The sequence below is a fragment of the Ochotona curzoniae genome, unplaced genomic scaffold, assembly GCF_017591425.1.
Source record: "Ochotona curzoniae isolate NIBS_2020 unplaced genomic scaffold, NIBS_Ocur_1.0 contig_3520, whole genome shotgun sequence".
NCBI lineage: Eukaryota > Metazoa > Chordata > Mammalia > Lagomorpha > Ochotonidae > Ochotona > Ochotona curzoniae.
The window spans coordinates 6,886,806-6,908,019 of NW_024465894.1; the positions used below are offsets into that span (position 1 = coordinate 6,886,806).

Here is a 21,214-nt window from a genome sequence, read left to right on the forward strand (position 1 = left end):
GGGGCCTCCGGTGCAGCGAGGTGCGGCGGGGCCGCCAGGGCACAGCAGAGCCCCCGAGCTGCCAGCGGCTCCCTAGCCTCCGTGCCTTTAGAAGCAGACGCGCGCCTGGAGCCCTGGAAGGACGGCGACAGGTGAGGGGACCTCCCTAGGCAAGGGGCGTGGTCCGGAGAGGGTCGGGGCTGCTGGGAGTTGCTGGGAATTTCGGGACCCGCCCCCTCTAGAAGACCACCCCCAGGGGAGGGAACTATGTGGAAGATGGTGCTTTGGGACCTCCCAGGCTGACTGGACCTGCTCACTCATCTGTAAAACGCGATCAGGAAGCCTTGCTCACTGGGTCTCTGCGGGGATTGGGGGAGAATGGGGGGCGCTCAGGAAGTGATTGGCAGGTGCAAAGTGCTCAACATCGGTGTGCTGAGGGTTGACTCCAAGAAGCCTGGCGGCTGCCAGCCTTCACAATGCCAAGGTCTAGCTGGGTTCTTTTGGAGCTGTCCCTTAAGCTTTCTGATGTTCGGATGCTTTTCAGGAAGTGTTGGTTAAATGCAGGAACATGGAAGGCACTGACCCAAGATCATACTTCTAGTGAGGAACGAACTGCCTTAGAAACCTCGCCATTCGATGCCAGCTCCAGGTGGAGCAGCTCAGAGTGCACTAGGCAGAGAGCATCAGCTAGAGGACAGGGACCATGCTGCTACCACACCTCTGGTCCTGTGTAAACCTCGTAACCTCTTAGGGAAAGCATGATGCTACCCAGGACACAGGCGGGGAAATCGAAGCTCAAGGTCACCAGTGGGTAGATTCACAACTGAACTCAGACCTGCTCAGACCGAAGTACAAGAGATTAGTGTTTAGTGATTCCCGGCCCTGCCCGCAGGGCCTCTGCACACACACACACACACACACACACACACACACACACACACACACGACAGATCATCTGCAGGGTCATTACCCCAGGAGATGGACAATAGGGAGGAGACCAGCCTGGTGTGACACACGGGGCAGAGCAAAGGAGAGAAAGAACGTCCACCAGACACGGGCCAGGGGCTTGATGCACGCTCAGTCCTGGTCCACTTCAGGAGCTGAACCCACAAAGCAGATGGGATTGGTTAGGGTCAGGACGCGAGTCACCGGCTCTCCCATCCATCAGGGCCAGGAGCCAGCACGCAGGGGAAGGACCTAACACTTCCTGGGCAGCCTCTGATGCTGGACACTCTCCACACCCTAACTCAATCCTGCAGCCGCCCTTAGTGGAGGCAGTGAAGGGGCAACTGCCCACACTGTGCGTTGTGCAGGAACCAGACCTGGAGAGCAAGCACCTTCCAGGCCACAGGTGCGCCCAGGGTAGCAATGTGTCCACATCTATCCGACTCCACGTGACAGCAGCACAGTAGCATGGGTGGATAATTGAATTAACTCCTTCTGGGAGCCAGGCCCAACAAAGACTTCAGACCATTTCATTTTTGTAACTACACTTTGATGTCAACATTTAAAAATATCCATTCTAAAGAGGTTCAGAGACGTGAGACAATGTGCGTAGTGCCACATGAGAGAGCCAGAGTCAGGTCTCACACACCACAGACTCTTCACATAGTTCTGAAACTTGACCACCTGTTGGAATCACCTTCCAATATTGCTAAACTCTAAACTGCTGGACCCCAGGCCCAGAGGTTCTGATTTGTCAAGTCCAAGGACAGCTGAGAAAAATAAATGTAAGGCAAAGACCCAGGTGGCATGGCTAGTCCAGAGAACACTCTGGAAACTACAAGTTGAATTACTTCTCTCCAACAAACTAGCACATCCCAGAATCCACAGTAGATGTCTGGGGTTGGAACCCGGAGTTTATCCCAGAAAGGGGTTGCATTTTAGGGGAGAACCTACCAGTTGCGGGCGGGGGGCTGTCATGTGACCCCACTGCATCCTCAGTCCTTCCAAATCCGTGTCTGCATTTGTTTTCTGAGGGAAGAAGAACAACAGGAATGTCAGTCTCCAGCTGAGGAGGGGGCCTTTTCGAACCCACGCCTGAATCTGCGTTCTGGGGACTCTGGACACTTACTGAGCGCCGACTGCCCAGGCGTCTCACACCCTGACTGGAGGCCAGGGATTTTAACCAGGGATTCCAGGCCTCCCTCTCCAGCACGCAACTCTCCTGTGTCCACAGGCCAGTGCGAAGCCGCCGCCGCTAGCAGTGGCCATGGTGAGCGAGTGCCCCGGCCGCGGCGCCGGAGTGCCCTGGCGGCGAAGCGACGAGGCGCTGCGCGTGAACGTGGGCGGCGTGCGTCGGTGTCTGAGCGCACGCGCCCTAGCGCGCTTCCCGGGCACGCGGCTGGGCCGCCTGCAGGCCGCGGCGTCCGAGGAGCAGGCGCGGCGCCTTTGCGACGACTACGACGCGGCCGCGCGCGAGTTCTACTTCGACCGCCACCCGGGCTTCTTCCTGGGCCTGCTGCACTTCTACCGCACCGGCCGGCTGCACGTGCTGGACGAGCTGTGCGTCTTCGCCTTCGGCCAGGAAGCCGACTACTGGGGCCTGGGCGAAAGCGCACTGGCGGCGTGCTGTCGCGGCCGCTACCTGGAGCGGCGTGTGGCGCGGCCGCGAGCCTGGGACGAAGACAGCGACACACCGAGCAGTGTGGACCCGTGCCCGGATGAGATCTCCGACGTGCAGCGCGAGCTGGCGCGCTATGGCGCAGCGCGCTGCGGCCGCCTGCGCCGCCGCCTCTGGCTCACCATGGAGAACCCGGGCTACTCCTTGCCCAGCAAGCTCTTCAGCTGCGTCTCCATAGGCGTGGTGCTCGCCTCCATCGCCGCCATGTGCATCCACAGCCTGCCCGAGTACCAGGCCCGCGAGGCGGCAGCAGCCGTGGCCGCGGTGGCCGCGGGCCGCAGCGCCGAGGAGGCGCGTGACGACGATCCGGTGCTGCGGCGCCTGGAGTACTTCTGCATCGCCTGGTTCAGCTTTGAGGTGTCGTCGCGCCTGCTGCTGGCGCCCAGCACGCGCAACTTCTTCTGCCACCCGCTTAACCTCATCGACATCGTGTCGGTGCTGCCTTTCTATCTCACGCTGCTGGCCGGCGTGGCGCTGGGCGACCGGCGCGGCGCAGGCGGCGAGGAGCTCGGCGACCTGGGCAAAGTAGTACAGGTGTTTCGCCTCATGCGCATCTTCCGCGTGCTCAAATTGGCACGCCACTCCACCGGACTGCGCTCGCTGGGCGCCACGCTCAAGGTAAGGCCTGTGAGGCCCTGGTGGGCGCTGGGAAGGGCTGTGTAAGCCAAGCGTAGTTCTTGGGCAGCCGAATCTGCTGTGCGCCCCAGCCAGGTGCTGTGCTGGGTGCCATGTGTCCGTTTTTCCCTTCCAGTCAGACCTTCCTTCCCAATAGCTCTGTAAGGGAAGACTTGCTGTGACCCACCCAGTTTTTCAAGGAAACTGAACAAACGGAAAACTAGACAAGGATGCAAAGGCCCCACCAACTGACTTCTCAGTTAGGGGATGTCCGGGGCTGGTCAGGGGAAGGAAGCAAAGTCCGATAGCCTGGAGACTAAGCAGGGTGTTTGCTAGGAGTGAGAGGCAGGTAAGGAGGTGAGAGGAGTAGGACATGAAATACCATGCACTTTTGGCCCCCAACATTGGACTTTATCCCTAGGGCATGGGAGAGTGTGTGGGAGGTTGTGCCAACAGAATTATTGCTCACTACTTGGCATATGGGGAAAGTGAGATTCCAGGATGTGTGTGTGGGGGGGGGGGAAGGGGTGACAGGCCCACTCCCCGGCAGCCAAGCGGAGGCTGGTTGCAGCATATCTTGTTCCTCCTCCTAAAACTCCATGCAACCCCACCAAAGATCCCGGATTGGTGTATGACCTCCTGGCTGGGGAGTCAGGAAAGGGGGTACTGGAAGTGACACTAGGTAGTCACAAGTAGCGAGACTCTTCACCCATACTCCCTGCACACCCCATCTCAGCATCTCCCCAGGGAAGACCCCCTTGGCCCCAGCATTCTGCTTTGCCTAAACCCATAGCACAGGGCCTAGCTTTGATGCTGAGGAAGGAGGCAGAGGAATATCTACTGGGGCTGCCAGGGTCCAGGGCACAGGGGCTAGGTACTGAGGGCGATGGCTTTGCCTCTCTGAGGGAGGCCTCTGACCAGGAGCAGCGTTTGCATCACTTGGAAGCTCAGCTAAAAAGGCAGACCCTGTGATGCTGCCCCGGAGCTGCCCTATTGGCTCTGCCTGCTGTGTTCCTTCTGCACTTCCTACTCTGAGAGGCCCTGCTGCAAACGAGGGGGTTCTCAGCCTCATGCCACTGACACTGAGGAGCAGATCATTCTTTGTGATGGAGACCGTCCTGTGCCCTGTGCGATGTGGAGCCTAAGCCCTGGTATCTCCCCAGGTGCCTGTAGTGCACTTGTCCCAGGTAGGACAGCTGGTGTCTGTAGACCTTGCCAGATGTCCACTGAGAGGGCTGAATGGCCTTGGTGGAGAACCACTGCCCTAGGGCTTGGCTTCAAAGCAAACACACCCACAGAGGCAGGTGCATTCTTTGTCTGACAGCCCCTTGGCTTCCTTGAGTAGCAGAAAATATTGTGTATAAGTCACACATGTGATGGGCCCGGCAAAGGTCTGTGACACCAGCTGTGACACTAGTGGGTAAGGTGCTTTACAGCAGAGCACAAGATCGCATGCTTTTATTTCACTGGCTTGTACCACCAGTGGCCCTCAAGTCAGAAGAATCCACTGTGCCCTAGCAGGAACTTCAGAGAACAGAGAGTAGGCCCGTGTGCATTCTTGCTGCCTACAATAGTATGGGATATCAAGTTGTGAGATCTGGGACTTGGCACCAACTCAGCCTCGCTCTGTGGGTGTCATTTCCCCACGTGGCTGGTAGCGCGTCTGTAAGCCCAGGCAGCTCTGACTTGGGTTTCTTCATTCTCTTCCAGCACAGCTACCGTGAGGTGGGCATCTTACTGTTGTACCTGGCCGTGGGCGTGTCTGTGTTCTCCGGTGTGGCGTACACAGCCGAGAAGGAGGAGGATGTGGGCTTTGACACCATTCCAGCCTGCTGGTGGTGGGGCACTGTAAGCATGACCACGGTGGGCTACGGGGATGTGGTGCCAGTGACAGTGGTTGGCAAGCTGGCGGCCTCAGGCTGCATCCTGGGCGGCATCCTGGTGGTGGCACTCCCGATCACCATCATCTTCAACAAATTCTCCCACTTCTACCGGCGCCAGAAGGCCCTGGAGGCAGCTGTGCGCAACAGCGACCACCGGCACTTCGAGGACTTGCTGAGCAGTGTGGACGGAGTGTCGGAGGCGTCCCTGGAAACATCCCGAGAGGCTTCGCGGGAGGGACAGTTTGCAGACCTGGAGACCCAGCCCCCGGGCGAGCCTCCCGACTCCGGGCGATACTAAAAACTCCCTGCCTCCATAGTCAGAGTTAGCTGGAACAGAGCAGAGCCCCCTCCCCAACTTCAGGCCCTCATGATGGTGAGTCAGGGCCCCTGTGCTGGCTCCCTCCTCCAGCCACCCACAGCATGGCCACAGCTGGAGGGGAGAAAGTCAGAAGGAAGCCAAGGCCCCCCAATCCCCTCCTGTTAGCTTGGGTTGGAGGATGAGCGCCACCCCTTCTCACAGCTGAGGCTCAGAGTGGAGCCACATTCCCCAACACGTCACACAGTGGGGACCAATGTCCTGTTTACTCCTCCGCTTCTGTCCTCCCAAGATTGACACGTGGTTTGTGGATGCCCAAGGTCAATCCATGAGGTGAGCGCACTCTGTTGGAATGGCACAAAGGACCAGGCATGGCATTCGAATGTCAGAACTCTGACCTCAGCTGAGGCTCTTTCCTCAGAGCTGGCAACTGGAAGAAGCTTCCAGGTCCCTGCCCCTGCTCCAGGTCCTAGCTCGTCAGACCCAGAGCAAAAAAGGAGCAGAGGTGGCACTGACTTCAAGCCAAGCCAGTTCTGAAATGTTGGTGGCAGGGCGTACCGTGCATAGCACCTGCCCCCCAGGACCCCAGTCTGACTTTGGCTCTTCCCTTCTGCTCACACACAGACCTCCAACCCTACCTTTAGTAATAATGGTTTAGGGAAATGCTTGATTCTTCAGGCCCTACAGGGCAGCTCCAGCCATCCTTGCTGGGGATGAAGCTCTCCTGCCCCCCTTGCCTGAATCTTCTGCCTGCTGAGAGAGTTGGGGAGCAACCCCACCCCCGCCCTTTTCGCATGCTGTGGCTGGAGCACCCATCTGCTGCTGCTCATACTTCTGAGTCCCATCGCATGAGCCTCAAGGTGGATGGCCTGGTTTGGCTTAGCCCAAAGCTTGGTGTAAAGTAGGTATTCCATAATATGTTCAATAGAGTAATGACCTAATTTGTCCAGCCTACTGGGAAAGAGAAACAGACCAAGAGAGACCTTGCTCTTGAGAGCATAGGAACCAGACTGCAAAGGAGGCCCAGTCACCTGCCTCCTCCATCTCCACTTGATTTGTCAACTTCCTGGGAAAGAGAAACAGACCAAGAGAGACCTTGCTCTTGAGAGCATAGGAACCAGACTGCAAAGGAGGCCCAGTCACCTGCCTCCTCCATCTCCACTTGATTTGTCAACTTCCTGCCATTATATCCCTTGCAGACTCTTCACGCATTCCATCACTAGCCATTGTGGTTTCCCGTGTGGCTCGCAGACATATTCTGTTTAGCTGAACTGTACTTCTAGTAGATTTTTAACATCTGAGTGACTGTGAGGTTTGTACCTCCTAGGTCTCTCACCTCGTTCCCACCCACTCGTGGGTTGCACACGGCCACTTCCTACATTGACCTCGCATGTCTGGTATCTCATTTGTTGCCTGCTTGCCAGGTGTAAGAGAAGCAGTGATGACCAACCTAGACAGCCCTCCACACCTGAGGCATGCGGACCAGTAGTGGGCATAGACATGAATGCAGTGATCCACAGGAGTGTATCAGAGTGAGCTTGGGACATACACGCTCACAAGCGTGTGTGGGCCCATTTCCTCAGAAGGTTTCCTGAACACATGACCATCTCATGTGCCACCATGTAAACAAAGGGGTTCCGCACAGAGGCACATGTAAAGCTCGCATGTCACACACTGGGCCTAGCATGCAGTGGTTTCCCCAGCATGCATGGACCCCAACTATCCAAACAGGACCAGAAGGTGGGGTAAGCCCAAAAGGCCTCTGACAGGAATTCCTCACATCACACAGATGCAGCCCTCCTCAAGCCCTAGTTGTGCCAAGGTGGGGATACAGAGATCAGAAGGGCTGCATATTCCCCCTTGGTCTCTTGTCACACATGCCCCCAAGAAGGCAAATGGCTTCCAGATGTTCTGACCCCATCAACCCACAGGATCGTTTGTCCTGACCAAAAAAGCAAGCGGCATTCTACCTTCAACCCCTTGTATCAGTAAAAAACAATATGCAAATAAAGAGCCAGGCCCAGACACTGTTCCTGCGTGTGTGGAGCTGACTTCCTGCCTACTCTCTGGGTGACTAGAGAGGGTGAGTGATGTGTGAATGACTTGGACCTTTGCTCTTTGATGCCAGTCTGGGCACATGGCACAGCCCTTGTGTCTGGTTGGACCAGCTGGAATACATTCCAAGTATGAGCAGTTGGAACTAACTTGGTCATTGGAGTAAAGAATTAAAGTCATGAACAACTGAACAATTAGGGTTTGTTGATGGCAAGCAGTAGATACTGACTTTGTTCAACAAAAATAATGTATTGGCAGGTGTTCTAGTTTCCAGGGCTGCCATAACACCTTACCATGAATTCAGGGGCTTAAAACAGCCAAGTGTGCTCTACATCCAGAATCTAGGTGTCCACTGAGCTGTGTTACCACAGTAAAGAGAAGTACTAACAGGCAAAAATAGCAGTTACCTGTGTTCTAGCATGCCATAGCCTTGTACGCTCTTCACATATACCCAGTATTTTTTAAAGCTTTATTTTACTTGAAAGGCAGTTACAGAGAAGATGAGATGGAAAGAGAGGGCGAGATAATCTTCCATCTTCTGATTCATTCCCCAAGTGGCTTCAGTGTCCAGGGCTATGCTGGTCTGAAGCCAGGAGTTTCATCCACAGTTCAAATTCTGGCTGTTGCACTTCTGGTCTAGCTCCCTACTAATGCATTGAGGGAGCAGCAGAAGATGGTCAAAACACTTGGGCCCCTGCCACCCATGTTGGAGACCCAGACGGAGTTCCAAGTTCCCAGCTCCTGGCTAAGGTCTGGCCTAGTCCCTGTTGTGGCAGCCATTTGGGGAGTTAACCAGCAGGTGGAAGATCTCTGCTTCTCCTTCTCTTGGTCTTTCAAATCAATGAATCGATTTTTAAAGATCAACTGGCATTTTCCAAGACTCATCAGATCTAAAATTGTACCAGCCAAACATGAAATTCATGCTGTTGCTATAAATCAGTACCCCGTAAGGTCTTTGGTAGGTGTGCCAACCTCTGAAGCCTCCTCAGACATGGTTGTTGTTTCTATTTGGAAATTTTCTCAGATCCTGCTTGCCTTTCATATCATAGAGAGGCAGTGAGGGGACTTTTTTTCCAATCTTCAGACTCTGCAGACCTATGATAGAAGGCTTTGGGTAAAGTTTAAAACAAAAGTACTGATTTTTTTTTTTTTTTAAAAAGATGTGTTTATTTTTATTAGAAAGGCAGAGAACAGGAGACAAAAAGATCCTCCATCCATTGGTTCACTGCCCAAGTGGCCACAATAGCCAGAGCTGAGCCAATCTGAAGCCAGGAGCCGGGAGCTCCTTCCAGGTCTCCCACGCAGACTCAGGGTCCCAATGCTTTGAGCCATCCTCTACTGCCTTACCAAGCCACAAGCAGGGAGCTGGATGGGAAGCAGAGCAGCCGGGACATGAACCTCATGCCCAAATAGGATCCAAGCACATTCATGGCAAAGACTCCAGCCACTAGGGACCCAAAACATTATTTTTTTTTTTTTTCCCTACATGGCAAATGAGTGTAAAGTACTGTTCTTAAAAAAAAAAAACCCAAAAACCAAAAAACAACTTATTCAGCATCTTAAGATTTGGATGGAAGGTCTAGGTGTTTTCCTTTCTCTAGAGTCCAACTGGCTTGGTAAATGGCCACTTGTCTTTTAGAAGACAAGACAAATGTTCTTATTACACTTGCGACATCAACAAGCAGAGTCCTTTCTCAAGGGCAAGAAGCCCATCCTGCAGTCAGAGGACTTTCAATCAATAAACCAGTCCAGGCCTGGTGTTAGGTGACCGTCTGGGAGGCTCAAATCAGGACTGTGTTGCCAGAGCCAGAGTGGATTTGGTTTGGGTTTTGCTTTGTTTTGATATATTTGAAGTCCCACAAAATAAGACTTGAGCAGTTGCCTGCGATTTAACTTTTCAGGACCTTACACCAAGAATTCTGACTTTACTCATTACCTGCTGAATGTCAAGACAGCCATTTCCACTGAATTTCTGGAGTGGTCTCTGCACCTCCGGGTTCTTCCTGACCTTTGAGAGCAGAGAGCTCGGTTTACTCTGCAGGCCCTGCACCAGCAGTACTTTCCTCCAAGCAGGAGTCAGGCAGGCTGAGTTCACTGGAGGCCAAAATATATCCAGCCCAGCATCCTGTTTTCAGACATTTTCGAATGCCTTCCTATACTTGCTTGCCAAGGGCTTTAGGCATTTAAGCTCCATTTCACGTGGGCCAGCATTTGGTCCAAGTTTGCATTTAACCAATTCTTCAAATTGACAGGACTTAGGCAGGTCCTGGAGCTAGCTCTGAGAATTCCGTCTCTAGGAAGAACATCTCTATCAGCAGGATCTGTCTTGTCCCAAATGATATCCCCCTCGTTTGATCAGCCACAACAAGCCATTCCCGCCAACAGTCCCTACATCTGTAACAGTAAAAGTGAACAAGTCTCTGCAATCTCTATGGGCCCCAGCGTTTCTCCCACTGAGTTTACTCTTTACCCACTGGGCATCCCTGATCCCCACCTTCTAACCAGGCAGCTTTGTGGGGTGAGGCTGGCAGGGGTGTGCACTTGCAGTGTCTTAGTCTTGGATTTCTCCCATATCCTCTCATGGGTCCATCCCAGTTGTCAAACTTGTGCTCTCCTTCATTTCCTACCCTTCCTTTCCCTCTTTATTTTTCAAGTATGACCCTCTCCAGAGACGCTCCTGGGGCTATTCCCCCAGAACTGACTGTTTGCCTCCCCTAGCCTCGAGTGTCCACAGGGTTTCCAGTGTTGCATACTTATGTGCTTGACCTCCCCACATGTTCTACAGGGACTGTGTCTCGTTCAACCACATGTTCTGACAGCTAGCTTAGTGCCTGGCACAAAGGAGATGCCCAACACACATTCACCACCTCTCCCCCCACACCACAGAGTCAATGTCAAGCACCATCATCCAGGCACACATGGAAGCTCTTATTTTTAAAAGAGGGATACTCTGTTGTCCAAAGGACAGTTTATTTAAAACAAAGGGACAAAGTGCAGGAAAAAGGAAGGGAGGAAAACAACAATTCTAACATAAAAACACGCAGGGAGCATCTCAAGTTTAAAAAAGGAGTTGGGGTGGGGGCAGAGGAAGCTAGGTCTCACACATATACAAACTGCTGACCTCAAGTAATTATTTACATCCAACTACCAAAATAGCATTTCAAGTCAGCACTTAAGCCAGTGTTATTTGTTTTCATTACAAAATGTTAAAGCTACAAACTTCACATTTTCAAATTGTACATCAGCAACAGCATGTAAGCTTTTGCCCACCCTTCCTCCCAAGTTGGTCCAAGTGCAAGCTGGTGGAAGAGATTCTTTTTCCTTAAAAACACAAACAAGAACATGGATTCCAAATCCAATTAATAGAATCCTGATGAAAATACAATCTGGTAATTAAGAAAGGATGGAGCAGGGTGTAGGGTGTGGGTTGGGAAGGAATCAGTTTCCCAGGAAAGAAGGAGCTGCAATCTTTGAGAGGCAATGTGGTATGTCAGAAAGGACACAGGAATAAGAATCGGACAATCCGTTCTTTGAATCTGGGGTCTGCCGTAGCCTAGCAATGTGACCTTGGGTCATAAACTTTCTCTCTCTCAGCCCCAGTTTTCTCATATTTTAAAATAAGGACACTAATACCTAAATCCCTCAGAGCTATTCAATTTTAGTAAATATAAAATCTATTACCTGTTTCTTCTTGAGTGAAGTTTGGTACTTCGTGTTTTTAAAGGAATCTGCCCGTTTCCCTTTTAAACTCTTGGATTTATCACAGCATTAATTTGTTCATAACATCCTGTTATTAACCTTTTAATATCTGTGGGACCTATAGTTATGCCCTTGCTCTCATTCCTGATACTGGAAAAAAACCTACTGAGCTTTAAATGGTGTTACACGCTTCTGACATCTGACAGGTGCTAAGTGAAGGTTTCCTGGATCAGAATTTAGTCTCACAAAATCAAGCCATGGTCCTTAAGTTATATTAAATATTTGATTCCATCAACCCGTCCATCTACCCACCCACCATATTCCCCTCATCCCTAGTCAGTCAAATACTCACCCAATGTGCTTTGAAATGACTGATAAGGGAGAAAGTAAGACATTTTTAGAGAATATGAAAATTTCTGAAGACATCATTAGGTGTGAGCCATTGTTTCCTAAAAGTAGGAAACCAGTGAGGGCCACAGTCCTCCCTGGATGACTGAGCCACAAATACTCGATGGTGGCCAGAGCTCAGGGCTCAGCGAGAACCAGGTAACATGGCTTAGATTTAGCATCCCAGAGAAAAATGACCAGGGCTTGCCCCTTTGCCTTTCTGTCACTAGAAGTTAAATAAATCTCACCAGGAAATGCATCTGATCCCAAACAAACTGACTTCTGGCCAAAGGACTCCGGCTGGCTAGCGACTCATGAATGCTGGACTGTTTGGGTGCACACACACAAGCCTGAAACAAAATAAACTCCAGATCAGGGTGCACGGCCCAGGACCATTTATGAGGAAAAACTGCCCTTCCCTTCACTGGGAGCGAGCTTTAGGAAGGGAGAAAATGGGCTTTCTTTTCCTGTGGGACCGAGGCTCTCTGTTTCAAAAGGAAGAGGATGAGACAAAGTTTCTTATTTAGCACAGCAACTGGCATGGGCAGGGGTATTTATGCTCAATGCTTTTGCTTTAAAAACTTGACTGGTTAACAGACTTGACTATGAATTCAGCTCTTTTCTAACCTGAAAATGCCAATTCCAAGCTATTTCGTCTGTGGGAGAAAACGTGGGTACTTCATTTTAAACACACTTTTGACTTTCCTTTTCCTCATGAATATGGGTTCTGGGCCTGGATTGTGATTCTGTGCTTGCTAGTCCTCCTGTCTTGGGAAGACACTTTCTCTCCAAACCCCTCTCTTCATCTAAGAAACAGAAGTAAAGTGGTTAACTCCCAGGGCTATTGTGACGTGTAGAGCCACAGAACAGGTGGTCAGCACACTGGCTGCCATTTATCACTTTTTCTTTTGTGTATCTGTCATTGTTACCCATGGGCCAAGCCTTGGACACCAACAACTGCCTCCAGATTTTTTTTAAAACTTGCTTTAGCCGCCAAGGAAAAAGAGAAAAGGAAAGTAAGGCAGATTTGCTAACAGAAGAGAACAATTTCTACCTTTCCATCGATTTCCAGGTAGTACTCATGGAATCAAATGATAGTTTCCTTAAGCGCGACCCAGTCAGGGCTCCCCTAACTTGAGGGGTGTAGAGGGGACGTGATAGGGGGAAAGATACCAAATAGAAGAAAATAAAAAGATACCTGTCTTTTCTGTCTATTCTGTCATGTGACTGAATGCCACAAAGCCTGGGGTCAGAGCTCAGGAATGGCTCCAGGCTGTCTCTTGTGAAGTCCTTGATCAGTCTTGGGTGGGTCCCAGTGTGTCTCCCTCCCTGGCGATCTGTCTGCCAGCAGCCACCACAGAGCTTGTGGACTTGCTCGAAGTGAGCAGAGGCCAGGCAAGATCAGCATGGTGAACGACATCCTCGGGGTAACCTAACCAGCACTGACACATGCCAAGGGATGGCTTAGTCAGAGGCTGGGAGAGGGGCTCTAGTCTCAGCTCTTACTCTAACTGGCTTCATGATTCTGGCTGCGTCACTTCCCTCTTCTAAGCCTTCACTTATGCACTTAGACAACAAAGGGTTTGAACAGATGATTTCTGTGGTCCCTCCTCGCTCTGGCACTGTGTGTGTCTGTGTGGAGATTCCTGGAGAAGAAATCCGAGTCTGGTGTTCAGACTCCTTAACAGTAAAAGGAAAAGCAGGTAGATCGGCAGCAGCACTGCTCTGTACCCTGTCTGCAAGGAATGCAGAGCAAAATGCCATGTGTGAGGTTTTCACATGAACCAAGAGCTTCGGAAGCTCCTTCCCTTTCAGGGACTGAGCAGAGTTACTGGCAGGCCTGTCTCTTCACTGGGTCATGTCCCCACATAAGGCACTGGGAAGTGTCTGTATTGTGACTTAGGCAGTTTGGAAAGTGGACATAGGTAAGAGGTGTCTGCAGTAAGATAGGCAAAGAGGATGCCAGGCCTCTCCTGGGACTCAACGGGCAAAAACAAACCCTCAAGAGTTTTCCCTGGGATGTCACCAACAGCCCCAGCAGCTGGTGATGCCCATGCAAGGCTGACGCCATGGGGAAAGAACCACCCTAAACCTCATTTGTAAATGCAGTCCTACACAGGGCAAGGCTGATTCCTGGGGTTCAGTGCCACCCCTTCCTGCCTCCCAGGGTCCTCTGCCTCCATGTCCCACAGTACCATAACCTTACAGAAATGAGGCAAATTGTTGAAAAGTGTACCTGTACAGAGATGCCGCCACACTATGTGGGGAATCTATTTATAATTTATATATATATGCATATTTATATATCTTTTAAAAGTCTTCCAGAGAGAACAGTCAAAAGCTATTGGGAGAAGAAAAACAAAAAGATAATGTAAAACTTTCCCAGCTATCACTCAACTAGGAGTCTCTGTTCCTGGGGTTTAAAACTCTGAGTTAAAAGTGCCACCTGAGACAACACATGTGAGCACGTGAGTACATACAGCAAGGTGGCACGCTGCCCGGCGAGGCGGCCCTTCCCACTGGCGCACATTCCTGAGTTCACATAGGTGCTGTGGAGGACAGACAGAACAGAAGTGCTGGCGAAAATGTGGAGGCTGAGCCACCCGGAGCGGCCCGAGGCTTGTGCTTCCAGTCCCAGCCTTGCTCAGAAGTTTTGCTGCCGCCTCTTCTTGGCCTCGATGGCATCCAGGATGGGCTGCCGCTTGGACTGGTACTTCTGCCGGATCTCCTCGATCTCCTGCTCCATCATGGGGTCCAGGGCCAAAAGCCGCTTCTGAAGGTCCTCCACCGTCCAACTCTTAAGCTACAAGGGAAGGTACAAGTATGATCATAACAAAGTAGACGCCAGTGGCAATCAGCAGAGAAGCCTAGCCTTCCCGGGTGCCCAGAGGGAAGGGACGCGGGACGGTGATACTGCTGAGAGGTGGTGGGGCCTGGACAGGGACAATTCATTGCAATGAATGGCACATCATGAAGCTATTGTGAGACAATAGATCTCTGCAAGAAGCTAAGCACTCATGGGCCCTGCCCCGGAACCTCTGCTTCCTCTTTTAATTAGATGTACATATTCATTAGGTCGTTAAAACAACAGTGACATGCAACAAAGGTTACCTCCAAATTCTTGTGCTGTGAGGGGCACACCTAGTTAGTGCCCAGCCCTCTTTCCAGGGACACAGGACATGCAGCATTTACATGGACCAAGGATGGGACGATTTCCCCACCCCTGCCTCCCCATACCCTCAGCATCTGGCACTGTTTACCCTGGCATCACTGACACTTGCTAGGGGATGCTCACAGGCCAAACACCATTCCAGGAACTTCACATGGACTAGCTACGTCAGCCTCTGGGAACCACAGACACTAAGTTGTAGGGGTGGCATGGGGTAGGATTGAAATTCTGAGATTGCATCATCCAGGGAAAAAGAGAACTTGATCTATAAATTAATAATAGCCAGCACTTATAGTGTACTTTTTATATGCCAGACACTAAGTGCTTCACACACATTGATTCATTTAATCCTTGCAACCACTCCACGGTATGAGAACATGAACATCTGTGTGCGGGAGCCAAAGAAGAGGATGGCTCAGTCAGCCACCGGATGTCTCCTAGCTGGCAAGAAGCAGAGTCAGGATTCAGACCCAGGAAGTGCAGTTGCAGAGTCCATGCTCCTAACTGGTCTTGTATTAGAACAGACTAGCAGCACAGGTCTCAGCATTAATTCATCCTCTGGTTAACATGCGTCTCGGGCCCCTGGCAAGTGCCATGAGATGAGCGCTCTGCCATTCCCCCCAGGCCTTCCTCATCAAAGCTCTCAGCAGGGAGCATGTGCTTAAAGATGGCAGAGGATGTTAGGAGCTCTCCCAGCCCCTAACACCCAAGGAGGTGAGCAGCTCTGCTGATGCATGTGTGCAGTGTTCACAGATTCCAGATCAGACCAGTCCTGGCTGGCAGGGGTGGGAATGAATGCTAACATTATCCACAGTGGGTGGTGACACTTGATTCTGTTCGCTCACAAGCAGTTTAATAGGGACAGTGTTTCAAGGACTCAAAGGCTCACACAAGTCTTACAAGAGAGTGGCTGTGTTCACATTTATAAGACCCTCCTCCTCCTCCTCAGTTCCTTCCTGGGGACCCCACAGGAAAATGGCACAGGAGGCGGGTGAAGGAGTCCCGTTCTGCCTCCTCCTGCTTTAGGGGGTGTGGTGTGAGTGACTGTAGAAAGCCACAGTGGCCTCCCTGGAAATGGCTTAGTGACCTGTCGCCACAGGAATGTTGGCCTGCTGCAGGGAGGTGATCTGAGAAGTGAGAAAAGCCTCACAGTTCAAGACGAAAGGGCCTTTGTAATATGAGGATGGAAAGGCTTGAGCGTGCAGCGAAATGCGGGCAAGCTGGTCCGAAAAAATGCTGCTTTCTTTCCAGCCTGTGGTTTTGCACTCCCTCGGGGGTTGGAGTTCTTGGTCCAGGGACACCCCAAAGTGGGATGCTTGCCTAATCTTTAGCTTCTTTAAAGAACAGTCCATGTGCAGTGCTGACTGTTTCTGGCAGGTCCCAAATCTGTCCTGGCCGTGTCACCTGGGACAGGCAATCTTACCTCCTGGGCCTCAGCGTCCTCCTTTAAGGAAAAAACACTGCAGTTCCTCCCATGCTTGGCTGACATGCAACTGAGATGAAATACAGGGTGTGAGGCTGTTAGCACAGAAATTCAGAATATGTGTCTGGCAGGCAGCATACATTCCATAAGTGGAAGCTAGCACTGTGGCAGTGACCGCTACTGTTATTAATAACATTGTTATTACTGATTACTGATATTATTGGACAGTCCCTAACTAATCTTTCATAAATAAGGCGTTCCTGTAAATTCTGATTCGAGCCAGAATCACACAAGTGAAAAAGAAAATATTCTTGTTCATTCTGTGCTAACAATGTCTAAGGATGGGTATTTTCCCACAATGACTGCTACCTTCTTATTTTAATAATTTTTCCCCTAAAATCCATTAAGTGAACCTGTTTGCACTATCAAGCCTTTGTTTCTGCATTTTCCCTGCCCTCCATTTAACAAATACTCACTGAGCACCTACTCTGGGGTCAGCACTGCTCAAGGTACACAGGATACTTCAGTGAAAACGAAAAAACAAAAAGCACTGCCTCGTGCAGCTGGCATTTTAGCGGGGTGAGATAAACAATCACCACAGTACATCAACACACTGTTCCCACAGGTGAGGTGCAAAAAAGCAAAATGGGGCCGGGGGTTGTAGCATAGTGTGTGAAGCTGTCACCTGCAATGTCAGCACCCTGTATTGGTGCTGGTTCAAGACCTGGCTGCTCCACTTCCAATCCAGCTCCCTGCTAATCATGCGCCTGGGAGAAGAGTGGAGGTTGGCCCAAGTGCTTGGACCCCTGCACTTCTGAGGAAGACCTGGAGGAAGCAGCTGGCTCCTGGTTTTGGTCTGGCTCAGTGCTGGCCACTATGACCATTTGGGGAGTGAACTAGAAGTTAGAAAATCTATCTGTGACTTCAAATAAGTAAAAATGAGCTGGAAGGCAGGCAGGGAGAGAGGGAGGAAGGGAAAACGGAGAGGAGAGGAGAGGAGAGGAGAGGAGAGGAGAGGAGAGGAGAGGAGAGGAGAGGAGAGGAGAGGAGAGGAGAGGAGAGGAGAGGAGAGGAGAGGAGAGGAGAGGAAACAAAGACAGAAAGGATGGATGGAAGAAAGGAAGGAGCGAAGAAAAGAAGGGAGAAACAAATTGAAGGAAGGGGATTAGGAACTGGGAGAGCAGACTAATTTTACATCCCTCCATCAGGATGCCTGGTACACTGCAAAACACAGATTGTAAGCCAATAGGAATGCAGCAATGTCCCAACTTGCTCTGTAACTGTGTGCGAGCCCCCTTTCCTCCTCACGCCTGTTCCCTGTGTGTGAGGCCTAACTAGATGATGTCAGAGATCTTGCCAGGACCAGCGCATCATCAGCATCAGAACCACCTGTTTCAAAGCTCAGACTCCTGAGTTCCAACCCAGACCAATTTCCGACAAACTTTCCGCAAGCTGAAAATCACAGCTCTGCAGCTTAGGAAAGTTATTCTGGTGTTTCTTCTAAGTCACTGAGTTTAATAAGCCTGTTTCACATCTTCCTTCCTGTTGTTTTGTTAAGAGAAATTATTATAACATAACTGCCCCGTCTCTCAGTGCAAGCTTCTTCTCGGCTTCCAGCTTTCAGGGAGCACTGTCCCCCTGGCTCTGACCTGGGACACCCAAGCGCTCCTGTCTAACTGCCACCACCTTCCAACCAAGGGTGGCTGGTCTCAGCCTTGGGGGACATCTGAGCTGTCAGAACACAGCCAGCCAGGCTCTGCTGATGGCTGGACCACACCACCCAGATATGGATTTTTCTGAAACACAACCTCAGACCACAGTTTTATGGTACCAAGTATAGCATCTCACCTTCCCGGTCCTTGGTGACAGAAATACATTTCAAACGGATACCTTGCAGTAAAATCACCATAATTCTACAGTTTAGCTACAACCAACATCCTGAAGGAGCAAACTGTCAGACATGCAGTTGCTTCAGTGGTTTTCACTGGGTTAGAGAAGTGCCCACCATCTAGTGTCTCATTGACCCCCTAGGATTTCAGCATCCGACACTGTGACCCCCATATGGACATCTAGTCTAGCCCAGAAGATCTCCTCTGAACTCCAACTCAAATGTCCAGGGCAGATCCTTTTGGATCAGATCCTACTGGATCCAACAGCCCGATTATCCCATGGAAATCCTCCCTGACATTGTCTTCCCCTCGCCACACTCTTGCCCGCTTCTAAGCCTTAACTAGTCCAACCACATCTTTGTAGCTCTACCTCCAATCCCTATTTGCCATCAGCACCTCATGCCACAGATAATTAAAACTACATAGTGCATCAGGTCATATCACCTTCTAAACCTTTCTGCATTTAGAATAAAATCCACTGCACTGAGGGCTACAGAGACCCCAATCCTTGCTCCCCATCCAGCTCCATCACCTGCCACTCTGTCTCGGCCCGGGAGGCTGCGACCTAGTTCTTCCTCATCCTTGGACCTCCCTTCCCTGCCAAGGACTCGGGGAGCATTTTCTGACCATCCAAAAGGCTACCTACTCTCCAGGACTGTCTCAGTGCTTTACAGTGGTTCCTTCCAAACAATCACGTGTCCTGGCATAATTTTATTTATTTTCTCTTACTTGCTACCTCACATACTAGGATGTGAGGTCTGTGAGGGAATGCCCACATCTGTCTTCTTCACTATGTTGGCATGGAGGATTCAGCACAGAGAGAGAGAGGTGAGCTCTGTTGTCAAGGTGCCATTAAACTCAAAGGTGATACCCCTTCTGTTAACATTCTTTTGAAATCCAAGGAGATCACATGACTGAAGTTTCTATGTTCTGTACTGGCTGATAAAAAGCAGGACTCCACTGCAGGTTTGCCCGTCCCTATAGGCATGCCTATTTGAATTTTTTATTCAAACAAAAATAACCTCTGCTGCAAGACATGCACTTTGGAAAGAGTGACGTAACAGAAGAATACGAGGATCCCTGTGGATGAGGGAATGTGAACCCCCACTCTGGAGCTGCAGGCTCACTGATGAAAGTGGGTTAAGCTGAAGAGAACAGACCAAGCCTAGAGACTGCTGGCTCTCTTCCTGGAAGAGGTCACATTTGAGAAGGAGAAACTAAAATAACGCTCTTAATCATGGCTATTTACAATTTCCTGAAAACTGATCAGCAGTCTTGGGGCATGAGAACCAGGTGGGTTGTGAGTCTGGCCCGGTACTGACATTGTATCATCACTCACTACTGTCTAATAAACACACCTCTGTCTCATCCCACTGCATTTTACCGAATCCTACAATGTCGAACATCCGTCAAAGGCATCTGAGCAAGCAAAGGCAACAGCACATGTGGAGAGGAAGCTTCTCTTAAAAGAGGCAGCTTCTGGAAGTGTGCTTTACCTGAAAGCAGACCATCGTTTTAAGTCCAAAATTCAGCCTCACTCTGTTTTCAGCAGGCCACTGTCTGATTGCTGGATTCAACATACATAGATATATATGAATGAAAAAAAAATATGAACTACTTCTGTAGTCGTCACATGTCAAGAATTCAACTAAACATGCTTCCAGCATTACTTCCCTTAGCACTGTAAGGTAGCTATTATTATTATTATTCCTTTACAGAAGAGGTCAGTGAAGGAAAGAGCAGAAATATACAACAAGTGATGAAATGAACTGGAAGGGTTTCTGGAAATGGAGCTATTAGTGAAAACTGTGGGTGACTGGAATAATTATGACTTTAGCTGACACTGTGTTGTTGCATGGTCCTCACACTCAAAAACGCCACTGCCAGCGGTGATGGGGGACCTCAGGCAAGTTATTCGACCTCTCTGACGTTTAGTTGCCTCATCTGCAAAACAGGTGTGCTGCCTTTCTCCAGGTGAAAACAGCAACATGCATGGCGTGCTGCTTGCGTCAAACCAACCAACCTGACCAGCAGCTACCCCAGGCCGGAACATGGCTGGGTAACATGGAAGTAAAGGGCAACATATATGCCCTGGGAGCTGCTAAGCACTGGGGCAAGAGCACGGGCTGTGAGTCAGAGGAACCTGGGTTCCATGGAAGTTCATCCTTGGTAGCTGGGCACCCTCAGGAAAGTCAGCTAATAGCTGCCTCAGTCTCCTAATTTTCCAATAAAGGACAATTGTATTTTTCCTGAAAAGGAAGCATGTGATGGTTAGAGAGGTCAGTAGTTATAACAGGGTCTGGTGCACCCCATAAAAGAAGGAGGATAAGCACAAGCTACCTTCTATCCTCTCGGAAATGCAGGAAGCTGCACAGAAGCTTCTGTGAGCTCACACTCTGCTGCAGGACAAACACCACACACGGAGGGAGCTCTCTGTGTGACACAGTCAGTTCAGCCTGGCTGATTTCCTCTGCATCAGCTCACACCAGCATCCTGGGACTCTTGGACTTCAGCTGGACAAAGAAGTCTGATCGGAATGTACTTCTTTTCAAAGAGCCTTAGCGATTCCGAGTCACATTCTATCAGTGTCGGTTGCACAGTGGCCCGGAGACGCACGAGGCAAGAACCTCTGGCTGGTGCTTTTATCATGGGGAGAGCATTCGTAGGAAGGACACTGACAACCAGCCCACCTGGAATCAGCAGTTAGGCTAAATACACTGGGCAACAACGCCCACAGAGAACAAACAGCTTTGGCCTCTGTCCTAGGTGCAAGGTTCAGAACTATTTCAAAGTTCTGCCTCTGTCTCAGAAAACCCACTGTGTGAGCAGCACCTTGACATTTCCCGAAAAATCCATCCAAGGGCAACTACCCAAAGACAACTTTTGGGGACAAGCTTCAATCTTGGTTTTGGTTTTTATTATTATTATTATTATTATTATTATTATTATTATTTATTGGAAAGGCGGATATACAGAGAGGAGAGACAGAGAGGAAGATCTCCCGTCCGATGATTCACTCCCCAAGTGAGCGCAGTGGTCGATCCTATGCCGATCCGAAGCCAGGATCCAGGATTGTTTTTGTTTTTTTGAAGATTTCTTTATTTTTATTGCAAAGTCAGATATATAGAGAGGAAGAGAGACAGAAAGGAAGATCTTCCATCTGATGATTCACTCCC

The 21,214-nt window shown here is 50.4% G+C and overlaps 2 protein-coding genes across 3 annotated transcripts in view; one reads left to right on the forward strand and one right to left on the reverse strand.

Moving 5' to 3' along the window:
* Nucleotides 1-2,187: 2,187 nt before the first annotated feature.
* KCNS1 (potassium voltage-gated channel modifier subfamily S member 1) lies at nt 2,188-5,398 on the forward strand. The gene is made up of 2 exons (XM_040981425.1): nt 2,188-3,220; nt 4,928-5,398. Exons 1-2 carry the CDS (start codon nt 2,192-2,194, stop codon nt 5,396-5,398), a joined length of 1,500 nt encoding a protein of 499 aa, XP_040837359.1. The 5' UTR covers nt 2,188-2,191.
* A 5,026-nt stretch (nt 5,399-10,424) lies between these two features.
* STK4 (serine/threonine kinase 4) overlaps nt 10,425-21,214 on the reverse strand; it is a 68,464-nt gene continuing 57,674 nt past the window's right edge. For both annotated transcript variants that reach the window (XM_040981427.1, XM_040981428.1), the window contains one exon: nt 10,425-14,360. In XM_040981427.1, coding sequence (XP_040837361.1) covers nt 14,202-14,360 — 159 coding nt within the window. In that variant the 3' untranslated portion in view covers nt 10,425-14,201. The remainder of the gene's footprint in view (nt 14,361-21,214) is intronic.